This window comes from Falco naumanni, chromosome 8 (genome assembly GCF_017639655.2).
Source record: "Falco naumanni isolate bFalNau1 chromosome 8, bFalNau1.pat, whole genome shotgun sequence".
In the NCBI taxonomy this organism is placed as follows: domain Eukaryota; kingdom Metazoa; phylum Chordata; class Aves; order Falconiformes; family Falconidae; genus Falco; species Falco naumanni.
In genome coordinates this window covers 50,986,001-51,006,313 of record NC_054061.1, presented here as the reverse complement: position 1 = coordinate 51,006,313, position 20,313 = coordinate 50,986,001, and the positions used below count along the sequence as shown (strand labels likewise).

General features: G+C 35.3%; 1 protein-coding gene across 13 annotated transcripts in view; it reads right to left on the bottom strand.

Annotated features, from left to right (window-relative positions):
- Positions 1 to 20,313, bottom strand: part of ADAM23 (ADAM metallopeptidase domain 23) — a 76,038-nt gene that overhangs the window by 42,945 nt on the left and 12,780 nt on the right. For all 13 annotated transcript variants that reach the window (XM_040603561.1, XM_040603560.1, XM_040603565.1 and 10 more), the window contains exons 4-9: positions 9,513 to 9,576; positions 4,991 to 5,073; positions 4,232 to 4,295; positions 1,863 to 1,935; positions 1,284 to 1,357; positions 294 to 359 (exon numbers count right to left, since the gene is read on the bottom strand). In XM_040603561.1, coding sequence (XP_040459495.1) covers positions 294 to 359; positions 1,284 to 1,357; positions 1,863 to 1,935; positions 4,232 to 4,295; positions 4,991 to 5,073; positions 9,513 to 9,576 — 424 coding nt within the window. The remainder of the gene's footprint in view (positions 1 to 293; positions 360 to 1,283; positions 1,358 to 1,862; positions 1,936 to 4,231; positions 4,296 to 4,990; positions 5,074 to 9,512; positions 9,577 to 20,313) is intronic.

The window sequence follows — 20,313 nt, the reverse complement described above, 5'->3', positions numbered from 1 at the left end:
GTTCTGGACATAAATGTTTTGTTGCTTTACTTTGCTGGTTACAGGCATATTCAATTATCCATATGATACTAAAGTGTTTCAGACATATTTTGAATATATAATTGCTGTAGAAAAATCTTAGGTAACATTAAGCATTATTAGGTATTATGGCCTATACTGTGTCTTACAGTCCAAATGTTAGCAGCTGCTGCTAAACAAAATATTTGACCCAAAAGTAGCTGAAGCAGCACAGTGCTGTACATCAACCTACAAATTATAATCTAAAGGAAGATAACCTGAGTTGATACACTTACCATTTTATGGTCATTGACTATCATGAGCTCCAGATACTTCATTTCTTCAAAAATACCACGAGATACCTGATGGATTAAAGAAATTCTCTGAGAAGCCATGAAGATGTGATTTTCAAAAATAACTGAGCTGATTTAATAAGATTACCCATAAATATTACATAGGGTGTGTAAACCTGTAAAAACTGGGTCAGACATTCAACTAGGGTAAACAATGACAACTCCAGTAACTTAGTGAGTTATAACAGACACTAGCTGAGAATCTGAATCACATCATTAAGAATGTTTAATGTTCTTTTTGGTTCAGCGCAGAAGCCACCACTACCTCCCTCCTCCTCTCTTATTTTCATAAAGGAGAAAAACCAACGCTAAAACCATTTGGTCTACTGTACTATTAATCAAAGATTTAATGAGGAAGGAAGTTACTAAAAATAGATGCACTCTCAAACAATATGCTGTGGACTGTACAACTCTGTAAAGAAATACAGATTAATCTTTACCTCAATTATTTCTCGAACTGACACATATGCATGTGCAGATCATGAGGACTGTCCAGATCATGAGGACTGTCCACTTCTGTTCTCTCAAAAACCCAGTTCTGGGTGTCCTCATTTGGGTTTTTAATCATGCAACTTAACAAGCCAAATGAAATAAAGTCAGATATCTACAAAATAGCAAGACTTCATTCAGAATTATTCTTTATCCTCAAGTGGACTCAAAAATTAAAATTCTGAACTCATTTTCATTATTAAAGTTTTATTCAATTGATGTACAGTATTGCTGTCAATTTAGAAAGTTTATTGATTTTTCTCCAAATATTCTATTTTTAAAGAATAATCTTCTTGTTTTATCATTTGATAATTTTATTATGTGGCATTACGCTCCAAAAGTATTTGTTTTCCAAAGCCTACATTCTCTGAACATTAAAAAATCTGGAAATTAGTGGGTTTGGGTTTAAATATGGTCTTAACTCAAGGTCACACTTCTACTCACTGCTCTCTTTCTTCTCTTTCTCCTCAGCCACTGTAGTTCAGACAGAAAGGGCCATTCAGAACTAGATTCGGTGTCTGTACAAATTACAATTTAAGAATTTAATGGCATTATTTTAAACTGCTTATATACACTGTCCAAACCAAAAGTAGATTAAGATCACCACAATTAGAAGAGCCTTTGCTATCAAAAAGTTCATTTTTTAAAATACACAGAATGTAAAATATATCAAAACTAAAGTAATTTAGAAATCTAAAGTTAAAAATAAAGCATGCAAGGGGAGGTAAAGAGATTGTAACTTCAGCTTAGAATATATGTTTTCTTCCATCTTGTGTCCTCCATAGCATTAATATCACTGATTAAATTAAATTATTTGCAGAAGAAAGCAAAATACAACTCTTCAGCTGCTTTTTGACAACTCTAAATTCCATCGCAATAATTGTGAAAAAAGTCAGGTTAGTATCTATTTTTCAAGTTTTTCTAAATAATCAGTAATTTTATATAGATTGCTAGCCTGATTTTCAAGTTATAGATACAATTATTTCCAATATTGAAAAACTCATAACATAAGCAAAAACATACCAAGGTCCTGCAACTGCTTGGAGGCTTGTGTTCCATAAGTTCTTTGGATGATATGTGGCCTACTTTTACTTTCCTGATAAGAAAAAAATTTGACATTTTCTTCTAATTAATAAGGCCAAGTGAAAAGTGAGGCACTTCTTTCAGTACTTATAATTTATATTATTTTTTCCATCAAATGCAAGCAACCATAGTACCAATTTGGCATAGCACTAATTTGAAGCAATCTACCTGCAATCCTAAGCAAATCACGGAGCCTCTCTGCTTCAGCACATTTACTAGCCTACAAAACTGAAGTATCACAGATGTCTTAAAAGCCTTAGTGTTAGAGGACACAGACAATTGAATGCAATAAATCAAATGAGAAAGTATGTATATAGTTGAAATCTTCCTCCCCCAGATGAAAAGCAACTATTACTATTTATGACAAAGATCTATCTTTCTAATTGCAGCAAAATGCAAGAAACTAATCAACATGCTATCTTTAAGAGGATTATTTCACCCAGTTTTACTGGTGTATACAACACTTAAAAAGGAGAAGACTTTTAATGCATATATTCTTTAGAAGTCTGACATGCCCCAAATTACTACATTTTGGTATCTGTTCTAGAAAACAACTATCTTTTTTTTTCTGTAACACCTCCTCTGCAGAGCCTGCCAAAACAAGCAACTCTTTTCAAAGGGTCGGATGCTACTGTTCTGTAACTTCCATAAGAAATACATAATGCACTGAAAGAAAGTACTGCATATTTTTGCTGAGAGTTTTTTTTTGGGGGGTGTGGAGGGATGTTAATACAGTATCTACTACGGTTAATCACCATTTAAGATTTATAACAAGCAAACTACGTGTTGAAGGCTGTGTCCAAGATATTTATCTCGTATAGTACAATCAAAAAATGAGCCTCTGAAGCTCTCTGTACCTGTATTATTTTGATTTTCAGTGAGTTTGGAAAAAATTTCATCTTCTCTGTCTTACCATTTAGAACTCCACGTGAATCCTTTGCAGAGCTGGCAGATGGTATCTCACTTTAATAACTAGAACTTTTGTTCTACTTCCAAGTTTTACTGAAACATCACATGGAGATCCTGGTTTCCTTTGTCCACCCAAGCAGAAAAAGTTAAGTTCTCCTCTGCCTACTATATGGATATTATTGTATAAATATAATCTCCATTGATGTACTGTATCTGTGCTGTCAGTGTTCAGCCTTACAACCTTTATTAATATCTGCTATGTCAAAATGCATTATATAGCTTAACACATGGCATGCAATATTGGTCCTGAGGAGACTGAGAAATCTTTCTGCATGTATTATTTTCCTGTGGGTCTACAGTTTAATTTACAGGTCAGTAACTGACTATCCAAATGATACTGATTCCTCTGAATGTTGATCCAGTTTCTTTGAAAGTATCAGGAGTAGAAAGATTTTCCAGAACTTTCTTTGGACTGTAAGTTAGCTTTATAGTCACTAAAATGTATCAGTTCTGCAGCATTACATTACTTGTCATATACTGGGAAGTACCAGAATGAGACAAGCTTGAGAGCTGTTACAGAGCATCAGAAATACATCCTACAGACCAAGCGGGGTACAAACCTTAAGAATTCTCTGTTTTGATGTTGCAGTCATTTCACTGAAAATTACTCCAATCAATGCAAGAGGTAGAAATTTACCTGGTTTTACTGTCTATGAAATCAAGTCAGTTCTATTAATAACTAAAGTTTTAGGAACAGCTGTATTACAATAACAATACTTAATATATTATTATTTTTGTACTCCAATTATCAAGACATTTCTGTAAATGCAGTCCTACATGCTGATCCAGCATAGTCATATATCTGAATACGCTGGATCAGAATCATTTAAGCTATACAGTGACCACTGACTTAACAGATATGAAGTTTAAGACATCCAGATATAATAATCTACTTCATTAAGCTCTTTGTGGAAACATGGCAGGTCAAGAGCAATCTGATCCAACTATGTAGAGATGGATGAATAAATGAATTCCAGAGATCCCTTCTATGAATTATAAATCCTTTAGTTCAAGTACTAGAGCGAATTGATAAACACTTTTTGATAGTCCATAACCATTTGCTATGGAAACAGTCTTATTAGTCTACTTATAACATCTAAATGATCACCAGTAACTAGGAAAAGAAAGATTAAAGAGAAGCAGAGAAAAATCTTAGGTAGTTCATACTTATATAATTGTTGCCTTACATAAATTCCAGTCAAGTGTTTTAAAATACTTCTGTTTTTCATATGAATGTATAAGAGAGGTCATTCTTTTATTGATTATTCTAACACTTTCATTTGCTATTCCTTGAGCACTCTCTTTCCCAAACCAAATAAATTACATAAAAATAAACTTACTTCACTGTGGGTCAGATCCATCGGTTCTATCAAGTACAAATAAGTACTATCTTCAAACATGCCACTAGAACATGGAGAAAAAGAAGTGATATTTAAGATTACATGGCAATTAATTTCACTCCAGGATAGGATTTTTGACAAGTTAAAACCAAACTTGGGGCTGAAAACCTGATCAATATTAAAATACATTCCATATATGTTCACATTACTGCATTAGGCTAAAGCCAAGAATTTTTTTCTAAGAGATCAGGTGCATTTTAATGAACTAACACTGAATGTAAAGGCACCAAAGAGTAAAGATTTGACCTTGGAAAGGGGAAGACATTAGCATGCAGAATATAACCAACAGCTGAGCTGCACTTAACAGCAACTAATCCTAATAAGGACTAATTTCTTACATTTTTCCCTTGTACAATGTAACAGATCAATTTGTCTATTGGCTGACAGAATCATACATGAATACTGAGTATGCAAACTGCTGAAGTACAATTCTTGCTTAACTTTTACCATAATAAGTCACGTGGTGAAAGATTTATTTGCACTTACCACATGCAAAGGTTTCATGAGGAAGCATCAAAAGATTTTAATCTCAGTGATACTAAAAACAAATGCTAGCAGTCTGGTATACCTACTAATGGCATTCAAAACATGAAAAAACTTTAGGCCTGTAGAATTTCAGTCCCTCAAATATTAAGAGATAATACTGAAGAGTATTCACTAGTTAATAGCCTTGTTTGAAAAATGAGAATGTGCACTTACTGAAGACCATTACAAGTTGAAAGAGCAGCTTTGGAATCCTTGACACCTCTGATATTTCCATGGTAGTAACAATGCTCTCCACCCTAACAATTTTTAAAACAATCACACACATAAAATTACACTGATTTAATGTCTGTTGCTTAAAACAAAGGAAAAAAAAAAGATCTAACACATTAGGTAAAATTTCAGAGAAACCAGTGACTGCTAAAGTAAATACCAATGACCAGACCTAGTTGCTTGGAAGACAAGAACTGTGCCCAGTGAAGGCTATTTATATAAGTCTTCAAGCCATAACATGGGTTATTCTTTTGTTGAAGTCACAGCATTCTTGATAATTTGTTAAGTGCATTTCTTTGTTGTAAACCAATTCTGTAAAAATACTATGCAATGTATGTTACATGAGCATCAAATCATTTCTTGAAGCCTTCCAGGTCTGTTAAAATTACAAGTGATACTGTCAGTGTTCATCAATCACCTGGCATGCATTTGACTTAGAACTGGATTCCACCAGTTTTGTCTTAGTAAAAATTCATCAATTAAAATGTTACATCATTAGACTATAGGTACCGGTATCACTAATGATGAATGAGCCAGAAAGCGAATCCAGTGCAGCAACACTAAAGCATACAGTTGCATTTATACTATACTACAAGTCAACTCTTGTTAACTGCATAAAATTCCGAATAGATGCAAAATCCAAATCATTCAAAAAAGGCATGATTTTTGTGTTTCTCTAAGCAAGTTGGAAATCATGTTTTAGACAAGATCCTTCCTTTTATTTAAAAAATAGTAACATTTTAATTACCTACAAGTGTGTTTAAATTTTAGAGACTTAAATAAAACCCCCAAATTAAGCAAACTACATCCAAAACTGCAAACCAAACCCTCAGTTCTCAAAGGGCCTTATGATATAAAATAAGGGAGACCCTGCTGAATGCTGCAATGCAAGATTCAAACAGTCAACTGATGCAAGGATTAGGCTGAATAGAATTGCTGCAAAATGTGCTACCAAATGGGTGTGCAATAAAGCTCTGTATAGTCTTTCACTTCTCCAAAAGAACGTAAGGGAAACTACAACATGTGTAATACATGGGAGGGGGGACAGCACAAAGCAGGAGACCAAAATACCACAGAGAAGAACTTAAAATATTAATGTTCTAATCCAGAAAAAACTTGGTCTGATGCCAGCTAAACTCTAGTGAATGCTACACATCCTCCTCTGAATTAAAAGTGCAGGTTCACTGGACCTGCCTGGTTCGCATCATAGGACGACCTAAATTGAGCTCTCCTCTCCTGAATCAACTAGCTCCTATCTAAGCCCTCCTTAAAGTGGGCAGACAAAGTGTGCTCAGAACACAAGTAAGACAGTGACAAGATGGATCCTCACAAAATAAGAGTTGCAGTGGCTTTCTTTTCAAACTATTGACCCTTACATGTCAATGTTCCTCTCTGGCTAATAACTACAGTACTCATCCCAGGTTTCCCAACTGCTGAACAATTTTCCCCATCACCTTGAGGAGAGTCAACTTACATCTCCTCATCTTCTAAAAGTGTGCTGTCTCCAAAGCTATGGCTACTTTGTGTCAGAGCACCCTACATGAATCAAGCTAAAGCAGTGTCATTTTGTAGAAAACACAAAGATTTATGAGGTCAGAAAGAGGGAGCATGATTCTGTACCCCAGAGGCTAGGAGATTCTAGCAGGAGGTCTTAATTAACAGCAGACTACAATAAACAAATGATTCACATGAAAAATGCAGCAATAACTGTTTTATCAAAGCATCATCTATCTACTCACATATAAGAATTGCTAGTGTTACAATAATTTTTTTAAGATCTTTTTAAATCTTCATTTTTTTACTGTCTGTAGTTTCACAGTTTGTTGTTTTTCTCTGTATGTTGTAATTCTCTTCTATGCAATACATTTGTGTGATTTAATTTCTCCATGTAATCAAAGTAGAGTTCTACTGGACTATCAAGATTTTTGTATTATGTGATTTTAAATAGCTAAATATGTATAAAAATCTAAAATCTTTAGTATATTTTTAGCATTTCATACTACTGGCAGCCACATGGCAAATTATTAAATCCTTTATCTCTATTCTGATATAGAAACTAATTCTATCCTTATTGCTGGATAGCAGAATTACTAATCCCTAAAACTTCACAAATGGCTGAGGAATAAATTAATTTGCCTGTTAGAAGCTTACAGAACTACTTATCATGACTAAGAGTAAAATAAACTGGCTTCATAGGAATGTTTCAACTGAGTAAACAAGAGCGGTATGTGTATATTCTATGAACAGAAACAAAGCATCAAGAGCAACATTAACAGACTGTTCAAGCTATGAATGTTTAGAAAGAAACAAAGAAGCATTACTTTGGCTTTTCTAAAGAAAAGGACTAGTGAATTTAGAAGCTGTTAAACACCAGAAATTCTGCTGCTATAGGTCAGTGAAGCTAAAATGAGGAAAACTGAATGATACTGATTTACCTCATTTAAGTAGTTGGTCTTTAATGTCTACCAACAATAACCCCAGCTAAACTAAAGTTATACTAAAAACCCTTAAGTGTGGTTGGCTCTCTCACACACTGTTTGAAAAACCTATCATTGATCATCAAAATATTCTTAATTCTGGTGTCGTGTCATCTGAATACCAACAAGCATATTGCATGCATTCCTTCTGCAATTATTAGAACTCAAGGAAGTACCAAATTCGCAAGTACTCTTTGTTTAAGTATGCACAACATTACTTGCATTTTGCATCTTATTTAATACTTAATCAAATTCCTAACAGACTGTTGTGCATAATTAAATCAAAGTACTACACAGAAAGTAATCACTACATATTTACCTTTCCACCAGTGAGAATGCATACACCAATTTTTAACAACTAAATCATGATTAACTTTCTCACACAAGTAGCTTTCCAAAAATTTTTTGCAAAAGAGAGTCATCCAAGTAAAGAAATTGCTGCTTGTTCTTCAGTGTTTTCACTCTAGTAATAAACTAGCCCTTTCTAGAAAATACTTTTCATCAAGATCTCACTTCTTTACATCCACATCAGGAAACAAAACGATCTTTTACTTACTTAGGTCTAAAAAGGGTTGTAAGATACTGCAAAAGACCACAATACAATCCTTATTTGATTTCCTACACAAATGGTGTATTTTTTCTGAACTTACAATGAGGCCTTTTACAGATTAATGTGACCTCAGGAGCTCTATTATTGTTTCTAAAGAAATCAGTTCCAAAAACATCCCCTAGGAAGTTTGTATCAAATTACTGCAGCACACAAAGGTAGTCCCATTTGCTGAGTCTAAAATTCTAATATAATTTTCCAGTCAGATTCATGATTCAGCAACCGCAGTGCTGTATGCTAGTGCTGCAGCTGACAATTGCATGAGCTTGTCTAAATGCCAGAGGGAATTGTTTTCTTGCATCATTTAGCATTTTTGCCTATTTTGCAGAGTACTGAGTCTTAATGAAACAACTTTCTTAGTATGTTACATGAAACTATTTTTTCTATTTTCAGTGGAAAAAAACAGAACAGCATATTGCAATCATTGTATTGCAATGTAATTGTTTAATTTTGCCCTCATCTGCAATATATTGTTTTATTTGTGATTCTCTATAACAAGGGTGAAATAATGAACTAGACTTCTAATAATTGGACAAACAGTCCTGACTTGCTAAAGGCATAAATGCAACTTGAATGCTTGCTTCCCTTCACTCTAAGTAGAGCTGTATTTCACGTGTAATAAGCTCACAACAAATACTCCAGCATTCATACCAAATATTAAAGAAGTCATTCCCTGAAAACATAGTTTATAACCTTCCTAGGAACCTACCAGTCCTCATTTTGTTATAACAACAAACAAACAGACTAATCTGGTTCCCTTAGGGCTGAACTATCTTGCGTAACTTTAATCTCTTTGTCTTGGGATCAATAGCCTATGGCACTAAATGCCATTTGGGAACTAGTTTGACAAAGAGATTTGATTGGATGTCAAGGAATATGCTGGTTTTGTAATAACTGAAACATTAACCTCTGGAGTTAAGTCTTTCATTTTCTGTTTCACAACTGCATAATTCTTACAAAGAAAAGTCACTGCAAGTTCTTTTGTTTTGTTCAAATGTCTTACATTACCATTATCCCTTTCCCTTGCTCTTTGTGCTAAGGACATGTAAATAATTAATGAAGACTATACTGATGATGACTTCAACCCCTCCACCCCCTACATTTTACAAGATGCAATTGTTCTGGCAGTATCTGGATCATCCTCACTACCAACACCACCTACCACTGCCTACCCCCCACCCTGACACACAGCTTTCCTTTCCTGTACAATTCTTCTTGCATTACTGAGGTATTCTTCCAAGATGAAATCAGTTACCTTGTATGCACAGAAAAAGGCTTCTGGTGGTTTTAAGTCTTGCAAAACTTTTTTCCATTTTTTTAACATTTTATTGGCATTATTCCTTCATAAAGACCATTTTGACAAATTTTAGGGGCACAGTACCTTAGAAAACTTCTGTTTTCCATCTTCATAGTGAATCTCCACATAATTGGAAGATAACAGGTCACTATCAAAGAAAGGAAAAATCAAGATGAGAAAAATCTGAATATTCTTTCTGTTGCTATAGATGGCTTCAGGGTTTTTTGTTAGAATTTTCAAACCATTTTTTCTTTCCTTGTAAATTAGTTTAAAAGAAATCAAGCAGCATCCATCCATTAAACTATTTATTGAGGCACTGGAAGTCAGAGTGTGTCACAGAAGGGGGAATTTCATTCTGCAATCTAATCTCCTGTATTTTAACTTTACAGTATCAGCCTTTTAAATATGCAAAAAAAATCCCATGGCTTTAGAACTTAGTTTTCTTCCAGTAACTGGTACTGACGAAATGTATATTTAGTTCATTATTGTTTTTAAGTAAGTTCTGTAGTTTATCTAAAAGTTAAACAGAGCATAAGGTTGAACAAATAGATACACAATTGTTCTGAAGACAAAAACACATACTTTACCTGTACCTCACTTTCACAACTGCAAATACTCCGGGTTTTTTTACAAAAAAGTAATATTATTTTAAAAAAAAAACCCACCCCCAGCCTCCCCAATACTCTTTTTCTTCCTTTTGCTTTTTCTTCTCAGATTCTTATTTTTATCCTAACTCTGACAAGAAAAATTTGTGAAGCATAAAAATTTCCCATACTGTATAATTTACAGTTCAAATTTCTTTTTTTTTTTAATAAGATTAGCTAGCCTGTATATATGCTGGGATAACATCAATGCCCCATTCACCTCTCAGCCTGTTATAATCAGGCCTGCAGCACAGCTGCCCAGGGAGAGCAAAGCAATTAAATATGTTAACTGGCCCCACCATATACACAAGATAAGCATTTTACTTAATGTGGTCCAGAATTCTCAGCATTTTTCAAGCCTCTAAGAGTTTGCACCCTTCCAAATTAATAAAAAAAAAAAACAACCCACATTAAAGAGTCTGATAGTGGTACATATATCAAAACAAAAATACTGTTGCTATGAATAAAAAACATCATCATTATGGAAGCCTGGTCTAACAAAATAGCTCTGATGGGAATTCACAACTAGCAACAACTTATGATAATGGATATTTCAACTCAGATTAGGCTATTAGCAATCCTGATAACACTTCTAACTATAGGACTACTGGTTTATAAAATCAATTCTTCATGCCACATTTATTAGACACGACATTTATCAGAGAAGGTTCTGCAGAAGTCAGTTACCAGTAGTTCTCTTAAAAAGTACTTTTTCATGGAACCAAGGGACCATGTTATGGGCACCCTGTGCCTGCAAAACCAACACGAAGAGCCATAAATAATTACTTAAGTCTCATCACTTGTCTTAAACTTCATTTTGATAGCAATATTTAATAGATATATTTTTAAAGTGCAGATTTAAAAATAAATCTAGTTACAAAAAATCAATTAACTTTCTCTATTTGTATCATAGTAAGCTACAAATTTTATGCAAGAGAATACAAACACTTTATAAATAGTGTAAGCACTTGACTACAATGCAAACATCCACTTCTTCAATGTGGCAAGGTTTGAAGCTTCTGAAAAGGATTACGTATACAAAGCAATTAAACTTTAGAGTGTTAATAACGTCCTTTTCTTCTTTGCATTTTTCATAGTTATTATGAAGCATAAGCACTGTCGTCTTCAGTACTTAACAGGTTAATATAGACAAGACTAGAGGTAAATGCTTGAATTCACAGTGACCATTTGATTTCCTCAGACCAATTTATCAGGATTTATCAGCCCATTTCCAAATCAAGCTCACAATCCCACACCCCTCTAGCAACCTTACGCGACTGATCTCAAAACTGCTATCAGTGCTATCTAGTGCATTTGGTATCTTGTAAGACTTATAGTAGGTGACTTCCAACTGTGTCTACTGACACACAAATAACTGTAGTTTAATTACTGCATTCATCTCCTAGATTTATCCCATTTCATGTGACATAAGGGCTGATCAAAATTTCTTTACTTCACCCTTTGCAGAATCTTTCCAGAGTTCAGTGCTCTTTTGTCAGATTTTGGTTGAACTTCTGTTGTAACCTAGTTGTTTCCTTCATTTGCAAACCTTTTCCGTTCTTCAGCTTCTCATTACTTCCAGCTGCAAAGGGATTTCTGATTCAAGTAGTAAATACAGTGTCCCACACAATATCTAACATGGCATGCTTATGATGGAATACTCCTATATGTGCGTTACAAGTATAAAGAAAGGATGCAGCACAGTGGCTTTTCCAGCAGTCTCTACATTTTTTTCATTGCTGACTTTCCAATGCTACTGCCCTGTGGGATCTGCTGAATACAAGGCACAATGATGAAATTCTCCATAGTAAACAAATTATAGCCAGAGAAAACTGAGGCATACTATTCATGACATACTGCTCAAACGTATGCCATAAACAAAATGCACCTGTAATTTGTGAACCACCCTTTTGCCAAAAGTAACACAGTATCTACCACCTAGAAGTTGGAGTAGAAAATCTATTGTAAGACTACTCTCTTTCACAAATCCATTTTCATGCTACACTGTAACAAGATATTTAACATTAGTTTCTCATCATTATTATGTTAGGCTGGTCACACAATCACCAAGGTACTGCAAGGGTATTTTCCTCTTGACATTTCCCACAGGGTAGCAAGAATTTTGAACTTCCCATTGAAAAAAATCAGCCAGCTTCTCCTTAAACTGTATGCCTCTACCTTGGTTAGGTACCCAGTTTCTGTACCTTGTATCACTTATTCTTATCTCAAGTATCTGTCTACCCTAGCAAACATCTTAAAGAAGACCTTATTTCCAATCATCCAGAAATCTCTCAAGTCTTTTAGAAATAGCTGATCTGAGACAACTATGACCTTATTCAGGGGAATAGGGGAGAACGGGAGGGGGACAGTATGTTTACAGGCATTCCCAGCACAGCTCTGCCAGTACACACAACCAGTCGCTTCTGTAACAAAACTAGTCTCAGTCCTGTTCTCTGTATTTGTAGCAACATCAGTACAAACACATCCATAACTTATAAATGGTTAGTATTTAAGTGTGACATTGCAGAGAGTAGTCTAGGATTGAAAAATTTAGCAAAAATATTTGAATACTGCCACAAAGAAAAATCATAGAATTTGAGTAAAGGAGTTTGTTCTGTATTTTGCTAAAGCTCCAGGAATAACAACAGCTGTAAAAATAAGCATAAAGCTGCTACTGCAAATTTTCCCTACCACAACTTTTACCTGTTACTAATGCTGACAAATCTGACAAAAGACAGGAGAAGTTATTTAGAAAAGAAAAAAAAAATGAAAAGAACTCATTTTTTTCTAACACGAAAGACATACACAGAAGAGCATTGTAATTTCACCAGTAGGTGTGATGGGAACCTTTATGCAAGCGGCATCAAAAAGAAAGGCCCAGAATACACAGAGCTCATGCAGAAGTACAAGAAGGAATGAGATACTGAACTCACGCATAATGGGTCTCCACATCACAAAATAACTATTATTCCTTCATTATCGTTTACAGAATGTCTAAATTTACCTCTGAAGGTCAGCTCTGAATTTCAGAAAATACATTTGTACCTCATCTACAGTGGAATGTGTTTTGTCACCTTTCAGTTGGTCCATTTACATTTTGATTGAACAGAAATGCATCCAGTACAGCAAATTTGGCTTTGCTCAATACCATGAGCATCAGAAACAGTGCAAGCTTTAATTGAAATAATTGTGTAAGTCATGATCACTTAAGTCAAAAGCATACTTAGGCTAGCGACACATTAGTATGATGCTTTACAGTGAACACATCAAATTGCAACATTCTTAATGAATGCATGAGAAAAAAATTTTTTTAGTCTGCCATGTCCTTTTCTATAGTTCCTCCCATCCTGCCTCGCTTGTCTTAAGAGATCTGGTGATCCAGGACAGCTGAATAAAAACAACTACCTATCTGAGTTACACTGAGAGATGCTAATAAACAGCAAAGGGATATGCCATTCCCAGTAGCTGTTGCCTTTGAAGACACAGGCCAGCTGTTAAAAGCAAACAGCAGATGCTTTCTGAAGAACTCGCATCCACTTCCCTGGCACGTATATTTCACTGCTGCTGTTTTCATTAGCAGGAGAGCTGCAGTGTGAAAAGTGGCTTACCTCAGCTGGCATCTAACTATCCTGATGAAAAGCATTGACTGGGGTAGGTAAAGGCTATGAAATGACTAAAAAGTTACCTCAAGTAACCAAGTTTGCTTCCAGGAATCTAGTACGCAGACTGCAGGAAATCAGACTACAGCTGAATTACCTTTCTTGCATGCAAAATAATCTTTATACTAACCTACTCCCAAGCAATATCTTTTTCTTTAAGTATTCTGAAATTATTCAAGTACAGTATGTACCAGTGTCTGAGCAACCTAGTTTAGCTGATTTACTTAACTGAACACACATCAGATGCTTCTGTCCATTTGACAGATATAGTTTAGTAGCACATAAAGATGTGAAAAACAAATTGAAACCATGTTACAGCATTCTCTTTGATCATCAAGACACTGTCACCTAATGAAATGGCCATTTGTAGCCTTGTTTCTATTACCAGTTTCAATTATATCCACCAGCTTTGTTGAAGCAACTTTTCTTACAGGAATTTACTATTAGGTTTCCAGTATGTATTTTGAGTAGTCTTTACTTGATTGTTGTCTTTGAAGCTACTCTGACAAGAGTGTCTCCAATGAATAAATATACTGCAAATATTCATTGTTATTTTTTAAAACACAGCAAGGTTTCACTACTTACTACCTTGAAGGAGCTTAAAAATCAAAATGTGGTACTGGGATCAAGCATCTGTGTTTATAATTACAAGCAATTAAGAGAAACAACTGATGACCCAGGTGTACAGGTAAACTTTCTCATAACTATGGAATCAAAGAAGGTCCACACTCACTTCTGCTGTTAATACCATAATGATTCTTTAACGGTGAACAGTACACTTCTTTAAAAATCACTTCTTGCATAGTCTTGCTCTTGTTGTTTGGTTTTGTTTGGTTTGTCTTTTGGATAGAGAAAAGGATGACCTGACAACAAATTTACTAAACTGAAATTACCTAGGTGATACTTTAAGTATTTTTTAAGAGGTCCTCAAATGGGGAAAAGTCCAAAAAAGACTGACAGGAAAGTGTGTTCTGAAGTCATATAGAATGGTGCAGGAAATACTCCTGATTGTTTTCTGGACCTGTCTGTCTCCCTCAGTGCAAGAAGCACTGAGTCAGTTTAAGGGAGTTCAGACAAATTCTTCATGATTCTTTCTCTCATTATGTCCTGATGCCCTCCATATGAGAACAGAGCTTGTTCTATTTTAATGCCTACTTCAGCAACCATTTTAAAAGTAGGAGCTTGAATATTAAGAACAGTATGTTGCTCAGTTTCCGCCATATTTACCTTTACCATAGCAATGAAGATGATACTATGTGTGCTATATAAAAGGATATGAAGAAGTGAATAACAAGATGATATTACAGAAGATACAAGTACTGTGTCATGGAAAATACCTCCATAATAACTTGCTGATAGAACTTTCCCACAAAAGCAATCGACAAAAAAAAGATTTCATTTAAACAACTTTTCAAGTTCATTCAGTGTTGCATTTTAATTGATCCCTTTCTTCCACCACCAGCTTGAAAAACAGGTAGTTTTGAATTATCAGTAAAAAATTTATTAACCTGTAGTGCAAGGTTGAGGGCTGCCATCTGTCTTTGCCAGAATGGTCTCAATCAGTGGTAACCATATTTGCCAAAGATTCCTTCATTTAAAGCAAGCTGGTTTACACACAAAAGAAACTTGGGTTTCTTCTCCTCTTAAAGAATTCACTAAATGTTGGGCATGGTCTGATACTTTGTGTCTAATGTTAATTTAAACCAACTCTTACTACCAAAGAAAAATCCAATGAGATGAGGATGTGGGGTTTTTTTGTTACATTTTACTTCTAATACTAAAACTAGTGACATAAATTTATTTATACTTATAGAGAGCTGACTTGAGCACTTTCGGACTAGATTAACAACTACAGCAGAATCAGAAATACATTTTGGTATTCCAGCAAACTAAGAGTTTATTTTTGTTCCCTTAATCCATGCTTCCATGTTGAACTATATTGCACGACTCTAGCTCTGTCATTGAATCAAGTTAAGCTCAGTGACATAGGCTCTTAGGAGCTAGTCTGATAAACTTAATCACATGTGAAGTATATACAGGCTTTATTCTAGCTCCACATGCAAAGATTTCAGCCCAACTATACCAGAATCTGATAACCTAGTAATTCACTTCAGCATAAAGACCTCACTATTGAGAAGACTGGACAGTCTCAGAAAGACTAAAAAATGTACTAGATTAGAAAGATAACAGTTCTTCACCATTGACACATCACAGTGATTACATGTGAGCAAGGAGTAAGAACATAACCTAAGAAAGGATGCATCAAGTCAGACAACTGCTTTGCATGTTGTCTGACAGCAAATACACACATGCAGCTATTTTTGAGGGAGTTTTCTCAGCACCCAGTGATCTGTGACACCAGGATTTCATTAGTGTCACATTTCATTTGTGCCAGTTAGTATAATTGTTTTCAACGTCCCCGGTAGATTTCTGTAAATTCTTCCAATCCTTTAACTCTTGTAAATAATTTAATGTGCAATATCCTGTGACAAGATTTGCATTTTAATTTTTTTCTGTGAGAAGCATCTCCTTTCAAAACTCTTGTATTTGATACCTGTCATTGTTACATGGGAGAAGGAATAAACGCCTTCATCCTGCCACACAGAATTTTATAGCATTGTCATATTGCCTCAGATGTGTATTTACCTTGCCATGAGCTTGCTGACCCTAACAATTCACCAAACCAATGGCTGTGTTCACATCTCAGCTGACAGGCATTCAAAACCCTGTTGAGATGGGTGTGAGACCCACACTTAATTAAATCCAGGATCAGGAGGGCACAGAATAGCCTTTTCACTCTATAAGCAAGAAGTTTGACAAGAGGGCTCATGTTCACAACACCAATGCCTCTGCATTTCAAAAGACAAACAGCATGTCCTCTCAGGTTTTTGGTTGTGGGTTTTTTTTCACTTGGTTGGTTTTGGGGTGGGTTTTTTTGTTTTGTTTGGGGGTGGGGTATGTTGAGTTCTTTTAGGTTTTTTTTTTTTGGTTGTTGGGGTGTGGGGGTTTTTTTTAGACAAATTTTTTAAGATGCCTCCCAGATCCCATGTAGGAACATACATCCCAAAAGATCCTACATCAGAAAAAAAAAAAAAAAAGAAAAAAAGAAAATTGGAATTTCAAACAAATCAGCTTACACTGAGTTTTTTACAGTCTTGTTGAAATAAGCTTTGCTGTCAATGTTTTTATTGATAGCCATTCTGTAGAATACAACTTTATCCATGCATTGCACAGCAGGCACAGGGATATTACTTAATTACTACAGGGAAATCCAAAACTTGAATGCTTGAAAGTCAGGGACTGCAACATTGATTTCTGTAGCTACAGCTGTAAGTTCTCCCCTATATATAGAAACAGACATATATACACACTTTTTATTTTAGAAACATTTCCTAAAGAGAAGGATATGAGATGAAGAAAAATGAGATCAGAAGAGAAGAAAAAATATTACAAAGACTGATCTGTAAAGTTATAGGAGGAATGAAAGAAGCAGATGACAAGGAGCTGGAAATACTGCTGAAAAAGAAGTATTTGAGACATTAAGCTCAGAGTACAAGCCCTTGGTCAGTGGCAGGATTGGTGCTGCCTCCTACCGTACTCCTGGAAGAGTGAATGAGTAAAATACTAGTGCACATTAGTGAACATACAGAAGTGCATGCATACATAATACTATAGAATACATATTTTTATCATAACCTTAGTGAAAGGATAGAAAAGAACACTTGAAGAGACTTGTACTAAACACTTAAAATTACAGAAACAAAATACTAAGATAAAACAGAATAACTGCTTATAACGAGTGTTTTAATTTACAGCTGAACACAGTAACTGAGAAGGAAGCTTCTTCATACCATCATGTTTTTATAATTTTTAAAACAACAAAAGAAAGCTTTTTCCCATGCCTTAAGAAGTCTTGAAAAATATGGAGATGTTTCAGTATCTATGTCTAAGTCTTTTTACATGTGAAACACCCACTGATATAAATGATAACTTAATAGGTTGCCTCCGGTTCTGGAAGTGACAAAGGAGGCAGTAAAGTTCTGTTACCTACAGCTGAGACACTCAAGACTGCACTTACAGGAGTACACATGCGTTCTTGTAAAATCCTAACACTGAGTTCTTTGCATCTCATCTGTAACAAATTTTAAAAGGCAGACTAGAGTTAAATCTTGCCAGAGTAACATTATCACAGTTAATTTACACAGCTTATGTATATTATAGGATCTGTTCAGTACCCTAAATGTTTAAGCTTTAATTTAAGAAAATGTTATAAATATTTAACGTTTCCTTCTGGAAAACTGTAACTAGTTTTCTCGTCTCCATTAAAGATTTTTCAGAAAAACCAAAAATCAAATAGATTCTCAAGTAGTCCAGTTACTGCCCTACTGGTTTTTAAATTATGCTAATGATGTAATCTTCTCTGGGACTATTCTCAGGTTAAATTCAGCCCTAAGAAACATACACCACAAGGAGTACACAACAATTACAAGCTTTAAACTGACGAATAAAAATCAAAATTTGCTGTTACATGTTGACTGTAACACTGCACATGAGACTGACTTTTCACAATACTTATCGTATGTTAACGTCTCAAATATTTAAGTCATGTTACAATCAAGTGCGGCAGGCTTTTCGTTTTGTTTTTTTCTCAGTTCATGCCAAATATAACATATTTTTTATATGATCTCTTCAATGAACAGAAAATCCATTTCACTGGAAATGGATTTTCCTGGAAAGCTGGACTTCTATAGGGAAAAGAAAGCAGAAACATACAAGCTGGGTCTAGTGATTTCCTCCCCCCGGCCCCGCTTCCCCTAAAATCCGAGATTTTGAGGAAAGTTTTCAGTACGAAGGAGAGAATTTTTTGCCTTCAGTTTTTACCTTATGTTTCTGTCCAGCTCAGGTACCTAACTTCCCATTCCTTGTATGTGCCTCAGCCACCACAGTCCCCATGGGGGAAGGCTCTACATGGCCCCAGCCTCCAGTGCTGGAGGAGACTCCTTTATTTAGAGACTGGTGCTAAATCATCAGCTGAAAACTGCCAGACAATACACCCATCTTCCCTCATCACTAAAAAAAACTCAGCAAGTAGACTTTTTTAATTCACTGCTTTTGGTAGTATTGCTCTCTAATGTGTTTTAGTACTACACCAGAACATAGAGACCGCTAGATTTAAACAAGACATAAGTTACCTGCAGAAACATGTGTTTCTGCAACACAACAGAAGAACAGCAATTTTACATGTTGGTGGAAAAGAGATCATTAGCATGTAATTTGTCAGCACCTCACAGACACCTTTTTATGTATATAATATATAAATGAAAAAATAAGAAATTTTTCAGATATACTAGGATCATTCATTACTCAAATACTAATGTAATGTATTAAACAATTATAACAAATGAATTGACAGTATTGTTTGAGGACAAAAAATGAATTTACTTAAGTTAATGAACACTTTTAAAGGATTTTTATATAAATTGGGTTTTAAGACAATGCTACACGTTGCTTGTTGCATAGGGAATTTATCAAGTTTGAGCAGACAATTATAGCTAAAGTCTAACTTTTCAAATAGGATTAATCGTTACCCCAGAGTACCTTATAATCTTTCATTTTTGTACCAAGAGCATTAACCAAGAGATATGAGGAACGTAAGGCTGTCAGGTTTGTAATTGTTGGCTAACAGACATTCAGCATAAGAGACTAGGACAGGAAAAGCAACCATAAGCCAGAACACACAAACCCTAATGAACAGAAGCTAAGAGTTCTGGTCTTTGTTAATTATCTCTGTTAGGTCACTGACTGACAGGCCACAGAAGGAGCCACTCACGCATGGCCTTGAAGAGGTTCAACCAGAACTTTTGAACAGATAAGAAGTGGTAAACAATGTCATCATGGGTCTCCTGGGAAAGAACAAACTTATTACAGCATGCCTGCACGGGCTTGTGCAAATGTGCAAACATTTTTATTGGTTGTTCAGAGGAAGTGCCAAAAGTGGGGAAGGTGAATGAGGACACAGCAAATGTGGGAAAATGGAGAGGAAGTGGCATAAAAAGGAGTCATTTGTGTAAGTTGCAAGTTAGTATGTTTGCTTGGTCCAGCCCTGCACCTGATCTCTACAGTCTGACCCGTTTTCATTGAGTCCTACTTGTAATGTTTTCTATGGGACTTTGCTCTCTAATCTGCGCAGGTCCGATACGCAAACAAGCTTCAGAGTCAGTCAACAACTATGAGACGACCTGTATCTGGAAAGACTAAGGTCTAAGCTAGTGACCAAGTAAGAGACTTGAGGCCTAGACATGAATGTTTGATGAACTTAAAGCCTATGTTAACATTTGAGTCTGTGAACGTGGGCATGCTTGTGAATCCAGAGAAGGTTGGTGCATGTTTTTCACTAGCAAACTTCCAATGCTCATCAGCTGGAGAACTTTATCAGGCTGTTTGTAATATTATTCACCCAAGTCCTGTTTGTTTTTATATGGGGTGCCAGTAAAGGCAATGTTTTTTTCTCTGTGATGGTCTATGCGACCAGCCATATCCTACGTATAGTGCCACCTTGTGAACGTGTGCTCAGTCTCTCTA